Source organism: Aquarana catesbeiana, linkage group LG09 (assembly GCF_042186555.1).
Source record: "Aquarana catesbeiana isolate 2022-GZ linkage group LG09, ASM4218655v1, whole genome shotgun sequence".
Taxonomy (NCBI): Eukaryota; Metazoa; Chordata; class Amphibia; order Anura; family Ranidae; genus Aquarana; species Aquarana catesbeiana.
Window position 1 is genome coordinate 214,876,562 of NC_133332.1, and position 15,206 is coordinate 214,891,767.

The 15,206-nt window shown below is 43.4% G+C and overlaps 1 protein-coding gene across 3 annotated transcripts in view; it reads right to left on the reverse strand.

Moving 5' to 3' along the window:
- The window catches only part of CAMSAP1 (calmodulin regulated spectrin associated protein 1), a 130,941-nt gene that overhangs the window by 79,897 nt on the left and 35,838 nt on the right, over positions 1 to 15,206 (reverse strand). For all 3 annotated transcript variants that reach the window (XM_073599690.1, XM_073599689.1, XM_073599688.1), the window contains exon 3: positions 438 to 700. In XM_073599690.1, the coding sequence (XP_073455791.1) occupies positions 438 to 700 (263 nt within the window). The remainder of the gene's footprint in view (positions 1 to 437; positions 701 to 15,206) is intronic.

The window sequence follows — 15,206 nt, forward strand, 5'->3', positions numbered from 1 at the left end:
CACAGACAGCATGTGATGGGGCTGACAGACACACACTGCTCTACATTGTCTGCCTTCCTCAGTATTGATTATCTGTCTCCCCAAATTCACCAAGAATTAATGCACAGTCAACTAAGCATGCCCTAGAAATCAGCTTGTGCTGTTGCACAGTAAAGTTCAATATTTCATCATGTGCTCAGTACATAAATCCAGAAACACATTTTTCCAAGACCAATTCTGCAACAACCCACTTGACTGATGTTTTACAAAGCTTCTAAATGCTACATTATATCACTGAACAGAGGGAAATCAAGCTGGAAAAACTTCAATATAACAAGCACCGGAGGGGTTACAAAACTTATATATCTTCTATTAGAAAACAGCATGGACTATTCATACAGAATTGACAAACTAATTGCTGTATACAATATTATAGGGAAATTGGTTTCTACACAGACCATTTTGATTGGGGCACAGCTGAGGTCAGTGTCGGACACAGGTGCGTCTTCACTCTCCATGACATAAATCCCTTTCTGAGACAAAGCCTCGATGACGGGTTGGTGGCCCTGCAAGGCAGCCACCTGATCCCCTGTGAGGATAAGGCCGCAGACACGGCAATATAGCTCGCTGGAGAGTAGAAGCTTGATGACAGGTGGTTTGATGTGCTCCTGCTCATACTGGTCAATGTAAAACGGCTCCTTTAGTTCCTCGGGAACATTATCTAAAAAAAAAAAAAAAAAAAAAAGGCCAAAGACACAGACAAAGATTAATGCAGAGCTGATGACCTGATCAGACAGTCTGCAAATCAAATTATCCTTTATGTATTTACATAGAAATTAAATTAGCACTTCTGTATTAAGCGTTACAACTTCTTTATTTAATAACAGCTCAATGTCAGCTAAACAAACAAGACAGACACACAACAAACAGTAAAAAAAAACATAGTAAAAAGTAATAGTAGATTTTAATTTAAGGATTTTTCCAAAAAAATATGTTTTAGTGAATGTGGACAGGATAAATAATCTTGATCTTCTAAGATCTTCACAGAACCAGTGTCAAGATTTGTGTCTAAAACACACAGCTTCATATTTCTGCTGCAACTACTGCAAGGGGTATTCTCCAAATTGCGGAGAGTAGGGATAATAGACCATGATGCCGATGGCTGAATGCAGAGTCTGGAATATGCAACTAAAGGAGATGAGGGAAAATTCCCTAAAAGGACGTAGACAGCAAAAAAAATAAAAAAAGTCTACAGAGGCTTGAACTATTTGTTGCTCTAACAAAACAATATGAAACCTTTTGTCTGGATTTGGGCTTCTACTAGCGTGAATTAGGGGTCGACCGATATGGGTTTTTCTCTGGCCGATGCCGATATTTAGAAATCGCGGTGGCCGATGGCCGATATAAGATGCCGATTTTTTTGGACCGATATATTAGGCCGATTTTTTTTTTTTTTTTTTCTTTCCCTTCATCTCATAAAATCTAACAGTTAGACCCCCTTTCATACTGGGGCATTTTTCAGGTGCTTTTGGGCTAAAAATAGCACCTGTAAAGTGCCTGTAAAACGGCTCCCCTGCAGTCTCAGTGTGATATCCCGAGTGCTTTCACACTGAGGCGATGCGCTGGCAGGATGTTTAAAAAAAGTCCTGCAAGCGGCATCTTTGGAGCGGTGTATACCGCTCCTCCACCACTCCTGCCCATTGAAATGAATGCGCACTGTTGCCGAAGCGCCTGCAAAGCGTTTCGGCAGCAGAGCTTCAGGGGTGCATTTAACCCCTTCCTCAGCCGCTAGCTGGGTTATAAACGACCCGCTAGCAGCCGAATAGCGCCACTAAAATGACGGTAAAGCGCCGCTAAAACTAACAGCGTTTTACCGTCAAGTGTGTAAGCAGCCTTAAGTAATACAGAAAATTTTTTACATTTAAACATTTAACAAAAACAAACCTCCAATCAGTTCACTTGTATGTATAATTTAGATTTAAAAAAAAAAAATAACTATATCTTAAATATTAAATACACAAAAACAGGTAATCAAAACTTTTAGACGAAAAAAAATGGGCTAACTTTACTGCTTATTTTTTTTTTTTTTTATTTCATTAGTGTATTTTTTTTTTTAAAAATTGCGTTTGAAAGACCACTGCGCAAATACCGTGTGACATAAAACATTGCAACAACCGCTATTTTATTCCCTAGGGTCTCTGCTAAAAATTATATATATATATATATATATATATATATATATATAATGTTTGGGGGTTCTAAGTGATTTTCTAGGAGAAAATACAGGATTTTTACTTGTAAGCAACAAATGTCAGAAAAGATTTAGTCTTTAAATGGTTAAACTGAGAACTTCTACACAGGAGTTCAGCTCATTGAAAAAAAGAACCTGAAAAGATACAATGTTTCTTCTTATCAGACTTGGCAGGCTGCCCAGGGAGGAGAGAATCCTCTCCACAGATAACTTTCAGGAAACTTGCATTGACTTCTATTACAGAAGTCATTTGCAAGTCCCTCTGAAGTTATAATCGGCTTTTTTTATCAGCACAATCGGCAGATGCCGATTAAGTAAAAAAAGCCAAATATCGGCCGATATATCGGTCGACCTCTAGCATGAATATTGGCTTTGGAAGCGCCAGAAATGACCGTATTTATCAGCGTATAACACGTACTTTTTCCCCCTTAAAACAGGGGGGAAAATTGTGTGTATGTTTTACGCCGATATAGACTGCCATAGAGGGGATGAGCGCTGCCAAAATAGACCGAGCCGGATCTCCTGTGTACTCAGTGGCCCAGTCCCGCCCCCTGGACAGCTCCTAGAATTGACATCCCGGCATTGGACCGACGTTATGTCCATCATAGGAACCGGGCCAAGGGGCGGGACTGGGCGTGATGCCAAGTACACAGGAGATCCGGCTGTGTCTATTTCAGCAATGGCAAGGCTGCAGATGGACACTGATCAGGCTGCAGTGAGGACCAAGGCTGCAGATGTGCAATGACGGGCAAGGCTGCAGATGGGCACTGATTAGGCTTAAGTGAGGAGCAAGACTGCAGATGGACACTGAGCAGGCTGCAATGATGGGCAAGGCTGCAGATGGGCACTGATCAGGCTGCAATGATGGGAAATGGTGACGCTGCAGCTGGGCACTGATCAGGCTGTAATGATGGTGAATTGGTAAGGCTGCAGATGGGCACTGATAAGGCCGCATTGATAAGCATTGACCCTTATTTTGCTTCAAAATTCTTTATTTAAAATTATTTTTTTTTCCTGAAACTTCTCTTAAAATTAAGGTGCATGTTGTATACCGATAAATACGGTAACCACTTTTCAAACAATGCACACACTTACATTCTGCCCATTTGTTACCATATGACTAAAATGAATTATTATTAAGGAGGTTAATGTCACAATTGAGATGGCAAACATCCAGATGACAATAACATCATAGAAGCAAACAACCTACATAATTTCTGCATTATTCAAACTTGTTTTACAAGTTGTTCACAGTTAATTAGAGCAATAATAGGCAGGGAGGAATATAACCTAGAAAATCTTATCCAGCTGACTCCTGTGCCAAGTACTCCTCCAGTAATTCCTGTAAAGTAAACAATGGCCAGCACTATTGTTTGCCAGCTACAACAGGACTATCAAACATGACTTAAGCTGGCCGTAGATGGATTGAAATTAGACCGGTTTAGCAGGAAGCAGCCAATTTTGATTCTTTTAATGGGCAGGCTGGTTGTACAGAAGTCGATTTCGATTTCTCGATTGCCTTCTGTACAACCAGCCTGTTCGGTCGATTTTCTAATCATTAGTGAGGTCAAATTGACGTTCATTTTCAACCACAGTGATGGGAAAATTTGGAAATAGAAAACTTCTTGGTCAAAGGAATTTTCAGACAGTGTATGTGGTTTTTGTTCAGAAATTACATACAGTGAAAAGTTCATGAAATTAAAAATTCTTTCATCTCTATACAAAGATTTTTCGTATGAATAGTCTTGTCTGAAAATTGATCCATGTGGCCAGCATAAGGCATTGTGCACACCTATGCAATTTGCTTTTGATCTGTTTCTGCAGTGGTTTTTGCTGTGCGTTTTGATTTTTTGCGCACGTGATCTTGCATTTTTTTTGGACAATTTGTTGTTGGGCAAATTAAAAAAAACACAAATTGCTGCAAAAACGCATAACATGCTTTTCTGCAGCTTCTCCATTGAAGTACATTGAGCCAAAAAAGCACCGTTTTGTGTTAAAAAAAAAAAAGTCCCTGACCCTTTCCAAATATGCAGCGGCTGAAAAAAGCATAGTTACAGTAACAATTATTTGCTCTTTTTGTACTATAAAGGGCTCATTTTAGTTTTTTTTAACCCTGTTATGTTACTGGCCGATTAATCGATTATGAAAATAGTAATCGATTAATTTAATAATCGATTGGTTGTCGATTAATCGATTAGTTGTTTCAGCCCTAATTGAGAGGTTTGAGAAAAACACATCATCTATGGTCTGTCCTAGAAATGGTAAACATTTAGAAATGCACCACATTATAGAACAGCGATAACCACCATGAATCAAAGAAACAATGCATGACTCCTTTTCCATTCTTGTTTAACTACTGGTCCCACATCTATTAAACCACTAGGTGCAACAACCCAACAGGTAATGTTTTTATTTGATCAAAAACATCTGTATTTAGGTCACAAAACTGAACAAAATTAAAATTGTGTTCCAGCCCAGCTGTAACTTTAAAGGATAAGTTCACCTTTTCAGGCAGAATTTCAGTTTTCATAATATACAGAAGCATTTTCCAATGACATTTCTGGCCCAGCCATACCAATGTGCTTTTCTCTCACTTACCTCATCCACATGAGGTTTAAAATCTTGTCAGTTTATTTGCATTTTTTAAAGAGATTCCAGGTTCCATCCCTTCATCAGCTTTCACTTCCTGTTAGGTCATCTCCCAGATGCCTTCACTTCCTCATTGCATCACATAAGAGGGTGTGGTTCACCACTCTGGACCACACTCCCCTCATTACAATACTACCTTCCACCCACTTCTTATACAATCTGATTGCACAATCCTCCTTAAAGTGGATGTAAACCCAATGTCATCCTTTCTAAACTACTGCCATAGGGGTTATCTATAAGGATATACATGTCTCCTGCATGTATCTTTACCTGTCAAATGTCTCCCCTCTGTCTGTTATGAGACCCGAAAAACTGCAGATTCTGTGGGTGGGTCTGTTGTCTGGAGCTCGGTGGGTGGAGTCGTGATGTCAGTAGATTCCACGCCCACCTCTACACTCCCCTTGTCAATATGCATTTTTTCCTGTGTATTTCTTAAACTGAACTTCTGCTATGATCTCTAACATCCAGTGAAAAGACAGGAAAGTAACCACATGACTTCAGCATGCCCAATTATGCTGAGGCGTGGAACAGCCAATCCTGGCAGAGCAGCAGAAGAAAGGAGTGGGAGGGAATTAAAAAATAATGCATGTCTTAGGCTAGTGCACGAGATATGTAAATCACCTGTCACTCACAGCAAGGGGGAGGATTTGACAAAGTTTTTCTCTGTTTGTCAAGATTTATCTCACTGAACAATAAAAGAGGATTGCTCAGAGATGGATTAACTGTTTGTGGCAAGACTGGGCTCAAATGATAGGAAATCTTATACTCTATATTATGACATAAAAAAATAAAACAAACAAAAAAAAAAAATTTGTGTTTACATCCACTTTAAGATCTCCCATCAGCTATGTAGTACAAAGGGCCTGTCTGATTTGATACAAATTAAAATTGGATTGTTCAGGTGTGTCCTACTATTCCATAGTTCTGATAAATCTAAAAGTAAACTGTACAGATAGTACAAATCACATTGCATAGTGTATGGCCATTTCTATACAAGAACTTTGGTGGGAGAGGCTGGAGACACTCAGTTTTCAGGCCTCATTCACATCTCCACATAGCAAAAACTCACATTCCCTTTTGCGTTTGTTTTGGGTGTTTTGGAGTGTTTTCACTTATTACGCATAGGGCAGACCATTCATTTGAATAGGCTGCCCAACACGCAACGGTCACCCAGAACTTTTTTTGGAGCGAAGCATGGTGGGTCACAGAAGTTTTTGGTGCATTTGCTGCACTTGGGGTATCTAACATATAATGACAACACAAACACAATGCATATTTACAGCGCACATTTTCTGTGCAGTTTTCCATGTGTTTGGAAACACACACATGTGAATGGAGCCTTGTTGTTCTTGTGTAAACACACCAATTTCACTTTCAGGTCCCACTCACACTTAGAGTAGTGGGAGCATATGTTTTTTGGCTTGTTTTTCCAGTGACACACATAGGGCAGCCTATTGACTTCAGTGACATGTGGCAAAGTAGATCATGGGACATATTAGCGTGCGAGTTGCACTTTTTTTTTTTTTTTTTTTTTACTGCGTTTGTCACCGTTTTTTTTCATGTGGCAAAATGTATGTTTGCTTCTGTGTTTGGTATGCCGTTAACAATTGACACGGAAAGCACAACTAGGTAGTTTTAGGTGTATAAATGTGGCCATACATAATCTGATTGTACAATCTTCTTTAGATTTACCAAAACTAAATAATAATAATAATAATAATAATAATGGGGGGGGGGGGGGGGGGGGAGACACCAGCTATCCAATTACTCAGTATCCAACCAGTCAGGGATGTCCCATGGACTGCATGTGGCCCCAGGGAGTTTAGCATGCAGCCTGAGCCCGCTGTAAGGGACCCTGGGGAAGCCTGGTAAATGCACATGTGGAGAAATGCCGGGGGGGGGGGGGGGGGGGGGGGTTCTGTGAAAACTTTGATAAGTGAAGGTGTGCTAATGATGTCAATCAGCAAAGTCCTTCCTGTGTCTTACTGGTTCCTCTGTCTCTGTAAACCAGGGATTCGCTAAAGCGTTCTAAGAAATACAGCAAGGGCTAATGCCGGCCATACACGGTTCGAATTTCGAAAGAACTTTCTTTCTAAAATCGTATCTAAGAATCTTCGTACAAATTTCGCACCCTGGGCTGCAGCAACGGCCGATTTTCGTGCGGCAATCAAATTTGGGGAATCGGACATGTTGGAAATTTTTAGAAAAACAAACGATTTTCTAATCAATGATGGGAGAATCGTGCGAGAAATGTAATAAGAAAAGAACATTTACAGAGAGAAAAAAATTTTTTTCTGTAGCAACATGAGGTGAAATTGAAGGCTTGGTCGGCCGAATTTCAAAAATCAACGATCGCATCATCGGATCACAAAAAAAAAAAAAAAAAAAAGAACTTTCTGATTTTGAAAAGAAAATTCGGTCGACATTCGACCATGTATGGCCTGCTTAAGCTAAAGCCGCGTTTTCAAAAACAAAAGAAAGCAACGTACATTAATGGTATATTGGTACATAGGGGAGCAGAATAAAAAAAAAAAAAAAAAAAAAAAAGGTGAACTTAGCCTTTAAACTAACTTCCCCAAGGTCTCAATATATGGCGCATTTAAAGCTGAACCCTGGGAACTGCAAAATTAAAAAATAAATAGAATAAAAAGGTACCCTTGCAAATAGGGGCACCCTGCACCACAAGCATTCAATACTTGCTCAAGGTTCTTTGAAACTACATGTCCGTCTGCCACAGTGGCTGACAGGATTTGTAGTTCGTTCATTCACAGATTGCAGGCAGGGCCGCGCTGGTTTCTAAATTTGACATTGGGTGCGGGGAAAGGAATACCTGTCTGGGGGGGGCTCCAGCAGCAGGTTAATATGAGCATGTTACATTGTACACTCTAAATATTGGTGCAGCCTGCATCACGCTCCTAAAAAGGTAAAACTTTCCTTTGGAAAAAAAACAGGGTATGACATATAGTTATCATTTATAGTTACAGTTAAGCAGCCGAGTATGACATAGTTACACAGTTAGTCATGTTGAAAAAAGAAGTCCATCAAGTTCAACCAGAAAAAAAATAAATACAATCCCATATACACAAACCTACACCCACAGTTGATCCAGAGGAAGGGAAAAACCCCCAGGCAAAGCATGATCTAATTTGCTATAGCAGGGAGAAAGTTCCTTCCTGATCCCCTGAGAGGCAATCGGATTTTCCTTGGATCAACTTTACCTATAAATGTTAGTACCCAGTTATATTGTGTACATTTAGGAAATAATCCAGGCCTTCTAGAAAATCAGATTCTAGCCTCAGTTTGCTCAGTAAAGCTTAGAAAATGAAAGAAAGAAGCTGACTGGCTACCATACACAGCTTCTTCAAATTCTGGCTGATCCAGTTTTGATTTATTCCCCTCATGGTAATTTGCTTGGTTGAGAATTAAAGTGGTTGCAACCCTCAGACATGAAATGTGAAACTAGCAAACCTTGGTTACCCCATACATCCAGGAACTTTTTTTCAGCGCATGATCTGAATCATTTACATTGATTTTTATACATCTTAAAGAGGGAGTCCCGCGGAAAAAAAAAAAAAAAAATTAAATGTCAGCAGCTACAAATACTGCAGCTGCTGACTTTTAAAATAAGGACACTTACCTGTCTCAGGGTCCAGCGATGTCGGCACCCAAGGGCGAACCGTTGCTAGGCTCTCGGGTGCTGCCGCCGCCATCTTCTGTAAGGGAATCAGGAAATGAAGCCTTGCGGCTTCACTTCCTGGTTCCCTGCTGCGCATGCGCAAGTCACGCTGCGCAATCAGAACGGTCCCTGCTGTCTCTGGGAGCCGTGTGTGTCCCAGCAGACAGCGCGGAGGGACGGTAAGTGGCGTAGATTCCCTTGGGAGTTTAAGCCTGGAAGTGGGTGCAAGTACCTGTATTAGACAGGTATCTGCACCCCCCTCCCCCCTGAAAGGTGCCAAATGTGACACTGGAGTGGGGGGGGGGGGTTTCAAAAAGTGGAGGTTCAATTTTTGTGTGAACCTCCGCTTTAACCACTTGATGACCGCCTTACGCCGATGTACGTCGGCAAGGTGGCACGGACAGGCAAAATCACGTACATGTACATGATTTGCCTTCCGCGGGTAGGGGGGTCCGATCGGACCCCCCCCCCCCCCCGGTGCCCGAGGCGGTCGTCTTTTGTCCCACGGCGATCGGGGGTGAGGGGGAGGCCATCCGTTCGTGGCCCCCCCCCCTCGCGATCGCCGCCGGCCAATCGAATCATTCCTTTGCTGCTGTATGCTAAACAGCAGCAAAGGAAATGATGTCATCTCTCCTCGGCTCGGTAATTTCCGTTCCGCCCCGAGGAGAGAAGACAGGTATGTGAGTGCACAACACTACACACACACAGTAGAACATGCCAGGCACACAAAACACCCCGATCCCCCCCCCCCCCCCCCGTCACAAACTGACACCAGCAGTTTTTTTTTGTTTTTCCTGATTACTGCATTGGTGTCAGTTTGTGACAGTTACAGTGTTGGGACAGTTAGTATTAGCCCCCTGTAAGTCTAGGATACCCCCCTAACCCCCCCTAATAAAGTTTTAACCCCTTGATCAGCCCCTGTCACCAATGTCGCTAAGCGATCATTTTTCTGATCGCTGTATTAGTGTCGCTGGTGACGCTAGTTAGGGACCTAAATATTTAGGTTCGCCGTCAGCGTTTTATAGTGACAGGGACCCCCATATACTACCGAATAAATGTTTTAACCCCTTGATGGCCCCCTAGTTAACTTTTCACCACTGATCACTGTATAACTGTTACGGGTGACGCTGGTTAGTTTGTTTATTTTTTATAGTGTCAGGGCACCCGCCGTTTATTACCGAATAAAGGTTTAGCCCCCTGATCGCCCGGCGGTGATATGCGTCGCCCCAGGCAGCGTCAGATTAGCGCCAGTACCGCTAACACCCACGCACGCAGCATACGCCTCCCTTAGTGGTATAGTATCTGATCGGATCAATATCTGATCCGATCAGATCTATACTAGCGTCCCCAGCAGTTTAGGGTTCCCAAAAACGCAGTGTTAGCGGGATCAGCCCAGATACCTGCTAGCACCTGCGTTTTGAACCTCCGCCCAGCCCAGCCCACTCAAGTGCAGTATCGATCGATCACTGACACTTACAAAACACTAAAAATGCATAACTGCAGTGTTCGCAGAGTCAGGCCTGATCCCTGCGATCACTAACAGTTTTTTTGGTAGTATTTTGGTGAACTGGCAAGCACCAGCCCCAAGCAGCGTCAGATTAGTGCCAGTACCGCTAACACCCACGCACGCAGCATACGCCTCCCTTAGTGGTATAGCATCTGATCGGATCAATATCTGATCCGATCAGATCTATACTAGCGTCCCCAGCAGTCTAGGGTTCCCAAAAACGCAGTATTAGCGGGATCAGCCCAGATACCTGCTAGCACCTGCATTTTGCCCCTCCGCCCGGCCCAGCCCAGCCCACCCAAGTGCAGTATCGATCGATCACTGTCACTTACAAAACACTAAACGCATAACTGCAGCGTTCGCAGAGTCAGGCCTGATCCCTGCAATCGCTAACAGTTTTTTTGGTAGCTTTTTATTGAACTGGCAAGCGCCAGCGGCCTAGTACACCCCGGTCTTAGTCAAACCAGCACTGCAGTAACACTTGGTGACGTGGCGAGTCCCATAAGTGCAGTTCAAGCTGGTGAGGTGGCAAGCACAAGTAGTGTCGCGCTGCCACCAAGAAGACAAACACAGGCCCGTCGTGCCCATAATGCCCTTCCTGCTGCATTCGCCAATCCTAATTGGGAACCCACCGCTTCTGCAGCACCCGTACTTCCCCCATTCACATCCCCAACCAAATGCAGTCGGCTGCATGAGAGGCATTTTCTTTATGTCCTCCCGAGTACCCCTACCCAACAAACCCCCCCAAAAAAGATGTTGTGTCTGCAGCAAGCGCGGATATAGGCGTGACACCCGCTATTATTGTCCCTCCTGTCCTGACAATCCTGGTCTTTGCATTGGTGAATGTTTTGAACGCTACCATTCACTAGTTGAGTATTAGCGTAGGGTACAGCATTGCACAGACTAGGCACACTTTCACAGGGTCTCCCAAGATGCCATCGCATTTTGAGAGACCCGAACCTGGAACCGGTTACAGTTATAAAAGTTAGTTACAAAAAAAAGTGTAAAAAAAAAAAAAAAAAAAAACACATACAAAAATATAAAATAAAAAAAAAATAGTTGTCGTTTCATTGTGCTCTCTCTCTCTATTCTCTCCCTCTATTGTTCTGCTCTTTTTTACTGTATTCTATTCTGCAATGTTTTATTGTTATTATGTTTTATCATGTTTGCTTTTCAGGTATGCAATTTTTTATACTTTACCGTTTACTGTGCTTTATTGTTAACCATTTTTTTGTCTTCAGGTACGCCATTCACGACTTTGAATGGTTATACCAGAATGATGCCTGCAGGTTTAGGTATCATCTTGGTATCATTCTTTTCAGCCAGCGGTCGGCTTTCATTTAAAAGCAATCCTAGCGGCTAATTAGCCTCTAGACTGCTTTTACAAGCCGTGGGAGGGAATGCCCCCCCCCCACCGTCTTCCGTGTTTTTCTCTGGCTCTCCTGTCTCAACAGGGAACCTGAGAATGCAGCCGGTGATTCAGCCAGCTGATCATAGAGCTGATCAGAGACCAGAGTGGCTCCAAACATCTCTATGGCCTAAGAAACCGGAAGCTACGAGCATTTCATGACTTAGATTTCGCCGGATGTAAATAGTGCCATTGGGAAATTGGGGAAGCATTTTATCACACCGATCTTGGTGTCGTCAGATGCTTTGAGGGCAGAGGAGAGATCTAGGGTCTAATAGACCCCAATTTTTTCAAAAAAGAGTACCTGTCACTACCTATTGCTATCATAGGGGATATTTACATTCCCCGAGATAACAATAAAAATGATTAAAAAAAAAAAAAAAAAAATGAAAGGAACAGTTTAAAAATAAGATAAAAAAGCAAAAAAAATTTTAAAAAAAAAGCACCTCTGTCGCCCCCTGCTCTCGCGCTAAGGCGAACGCAAGCGGCGGTCTGTCGTCAAACAAACAGCAATTGCACCATGCATGTGAGGTATCGCCGCGAAGGTCAAATTGAGGGCAGTAATTTTTGCAGTAGACCTCCTCTGTAAATCTAAAGTGGTAACCTGTAAAGGCTTTTAAAAATGTATTTATTTTGTTGCCACTGCACGTTTGTGCGCAATTTTAAAGCATGTCATGTTTGGTATCCATGTACTCGGCCTAAGATCATCTTTTTTATTTCATCAAACATTTGGGCAATATAGTGTGTTTTAGTGCATTAAAATTTTAAAAAGTGTGTTTTTTCCCCAAAAAATGCGTTTGAAAAATCGCTGCGCAAATACTGTGTGAAAAAAAAAAAAAATGAAACACCCACCATTTTAATCTGTAGGGCATTTGCTTTAAAAAAAATATATAATGTTTGGGGGTTCAAAGTAATTTTTTTGCAAAAAAAAATAACTTTTTCATGTAAACAATGAGTGTCAGAAAGGGCTTTGTCTTCAAGTGGTTAGAAGAGTGGGTGATGTGTGACATAAGCTTCTAAATGTTGTGCATAAAATGCCAGGACAGTTCAAAACCCCCCCAAATGACCCCATTTTGGAAAGTAGACACCCCAAGCTATTTGCTGAGAGGCATGTCGAGTCCATGGAATATTTTATATTGCGACACAAGTTGCGGGAAAGAGACAAATTTTTTTTTTTTGCACAAAGTTGTCACTAAATGATATATTGCTCAAACATGCCATGGGAATATGTGAAATTACACCACAAAATACATTCTGCTGCTTCTCCTGAGTACGGGGATACCACGTGTGTGAGACTTTTTGGGAGCCTAGCCGCGTACGGGACCGCGAAAACCATGCACCGCCTTCAGGCTTTCTAAGGGCGTGAATTTTTGATTTCACTCTTCACTGCCTATCACAGTTTCGGAGGCCATGGAATGCCCAGGTGGCACAAAACCCCCCCAAATGACCCCATTTGGGAAAGTAGACACCCAAAGCCATTTGCTGAGAGGTATAGTGAGTATTTTGCAGACCTCACTTTTTGTCACAAAGTTTTGAAAATTGAAAAAAGAAAAAAAAAAAAAAAGTTTTTTCTTGTCTTTCTTCATTTTCAAAAACAAATGAGAGCTGCAAAATACTCACTATACCTCTCAGCAAATAGCTTGGGGTGTCTACTTTCCAAAATGGGGTCATTTGGGGGGGTTTTGTGCCACCTGGGCATTCCATGGCCTCCGAAACTGTGATAGGCAGTGAAGAGTGAAATCAAAAATTTACACCCTTAGAAATCCTGAAGGCGGTGATTGGATTTCAGGGCCCCGTACGCGGCTAGTCCCACACATGTGGTATCCCTGTACTCAGGAGAAGCAGCTGAATGTATTTTGGGGTGCAATTCCACATATGCCCATGGCCTATGTGAGCAATATATCATTTAGTGACAACTTTTTGTAAATATTTTTTTTTTTTTTTGTCATTATTCAATCACTTGGGACAAAAAAAATAAATATTCAATGGGCTCAACATGCCTCTCAGCAATTTCCTTGGGGTGTCTACTTTGCAAAATGGGGTCATTTGGGGGGGGGTTTTGTACTGCCCTGCCATTTTAGCACCTCAAGAAATGACATAAGCAGTCATAAACTAAAAGCTGTGTAAATTACAGAAAATGTACCCTAGTTTGTAGACCAGGGGTCCTCAAACTACGGCCCGCGGGCCACATGCGGCCCGCCGAGGACATTTATCCGGCCCAATCCACCCAGGGCCGGATTCCCGACAATAGAGGCTCGGGCCAGGGCCAGGTCTGCTCGGCTTCGGCAGGGAGCATATCCGCTCCGCTCCGCTCAAGCCGCCTCCCCCACACCAGTAATGGAGGGCTCCGTGTGCCGCGCTGCATGCTGGGAAGTGTAGTTCCCAGCACAGTCCCGCACGGAGACAGGAGGCGCGAAGAGTGACCAAGAGAGCGGAGGCTTCAAGCAACAGCCTACGAACAAGTGAGGACCCCACTGTCCCCCTGTCCACCCCTCTGTCCCCCTGTCCACCCCACTGTCCCCCCCACTGTCCCCCCCACTGTCCCCCCTCTGTCCCCCTGTCCACTCCACTGTCCCCCTGTCCACTCCACTGTCCCCCTGTCCACTCCACTGTCCCCCTGTCCACCCCACTGTCCCCCTGTCCACCCCACTGTCCCCCTGTCCACCCCACTGTCCCCCTGTCCACCCCACTGTCCCCCTGTCCACCCCACTGTCCACCCCACTGTCCACCCCTCTGTCCCCCTGTCCACCCCTCTGTCCCCCTGTCCACCCCTCTGTCCCCCTGTCCACCCCTCTGTCCCCCTGTCCACCCCTCTGTCCCCCTGTCCATCCCTCTGTCCCCCTGTCCATCCCTCTGTCCCCCTGTCCATCCCTCTGTCCATCCCTCTGTCCATCCCTCTGTCCATCCCTCTGTCCATCCCTCTGTCCATCCCACTGTCCCCCCCTCTGTCCACCCCACTGTCCCCCTGTCCACCCCACTGTCCCCCTGTCCACCCCACTGTCCCCCTGTCCACCCCACTGTCCCCCTGTCCACCCCACTGTCCCCCTGTCCACCCCACTGTCCCCCTGTCCACCCCACTGTCCCCCTGTCCACCCCACTGTCCCCCTGTCCACCCCACTGTCCATCCCTCTGTCCCCCTCACTGTCCATCCCTCTGTCCCCCTATATATATTATTATTTATTATTCATTCTTTTATTCTTTTGCACTACAAAAAAGATGTGTGCATAGGAATTTAGGAATTAGTTCATATTTTTTTTAAACTATAGTGCGGCCCCCCCAACAGTCTGAGGGACCGTGAACTGGCCCCCTGTCTAAAAAGTTTGAGGACCCCTGTTGTAGACGCTATAACTTTTGCGCAAACCAATAAATATACGCTTATTGACATTTTTTTTACCAAAGACATGTGGCCGAATACATTTTGGCCTAAATGTATGACTAAAATTTAGTTTATTGGATTTTTTTTATAACAAAAAAGTAGAAAATATCATTTTTTTTCAAAATTTTCGTTTTTTTTCCCCGTTTATAGCGCAAAAAATAAAAACTGCAGAGGTGATCAAATACCATCAAAAGAAAGCTCTATTTGTGGGAAGAAAAGGACGCAAATTTCGTTTGGGTACAGCATTGCATGACCGCGCAATTAGCAGTTAAAGCGACACAGTGCCAAATTGGAAAAAAGACCTCTGGTCCTTAGGCAGCATAATGGTCCGGGGCTCAAGTGGTTAATAACTGTCTTTTG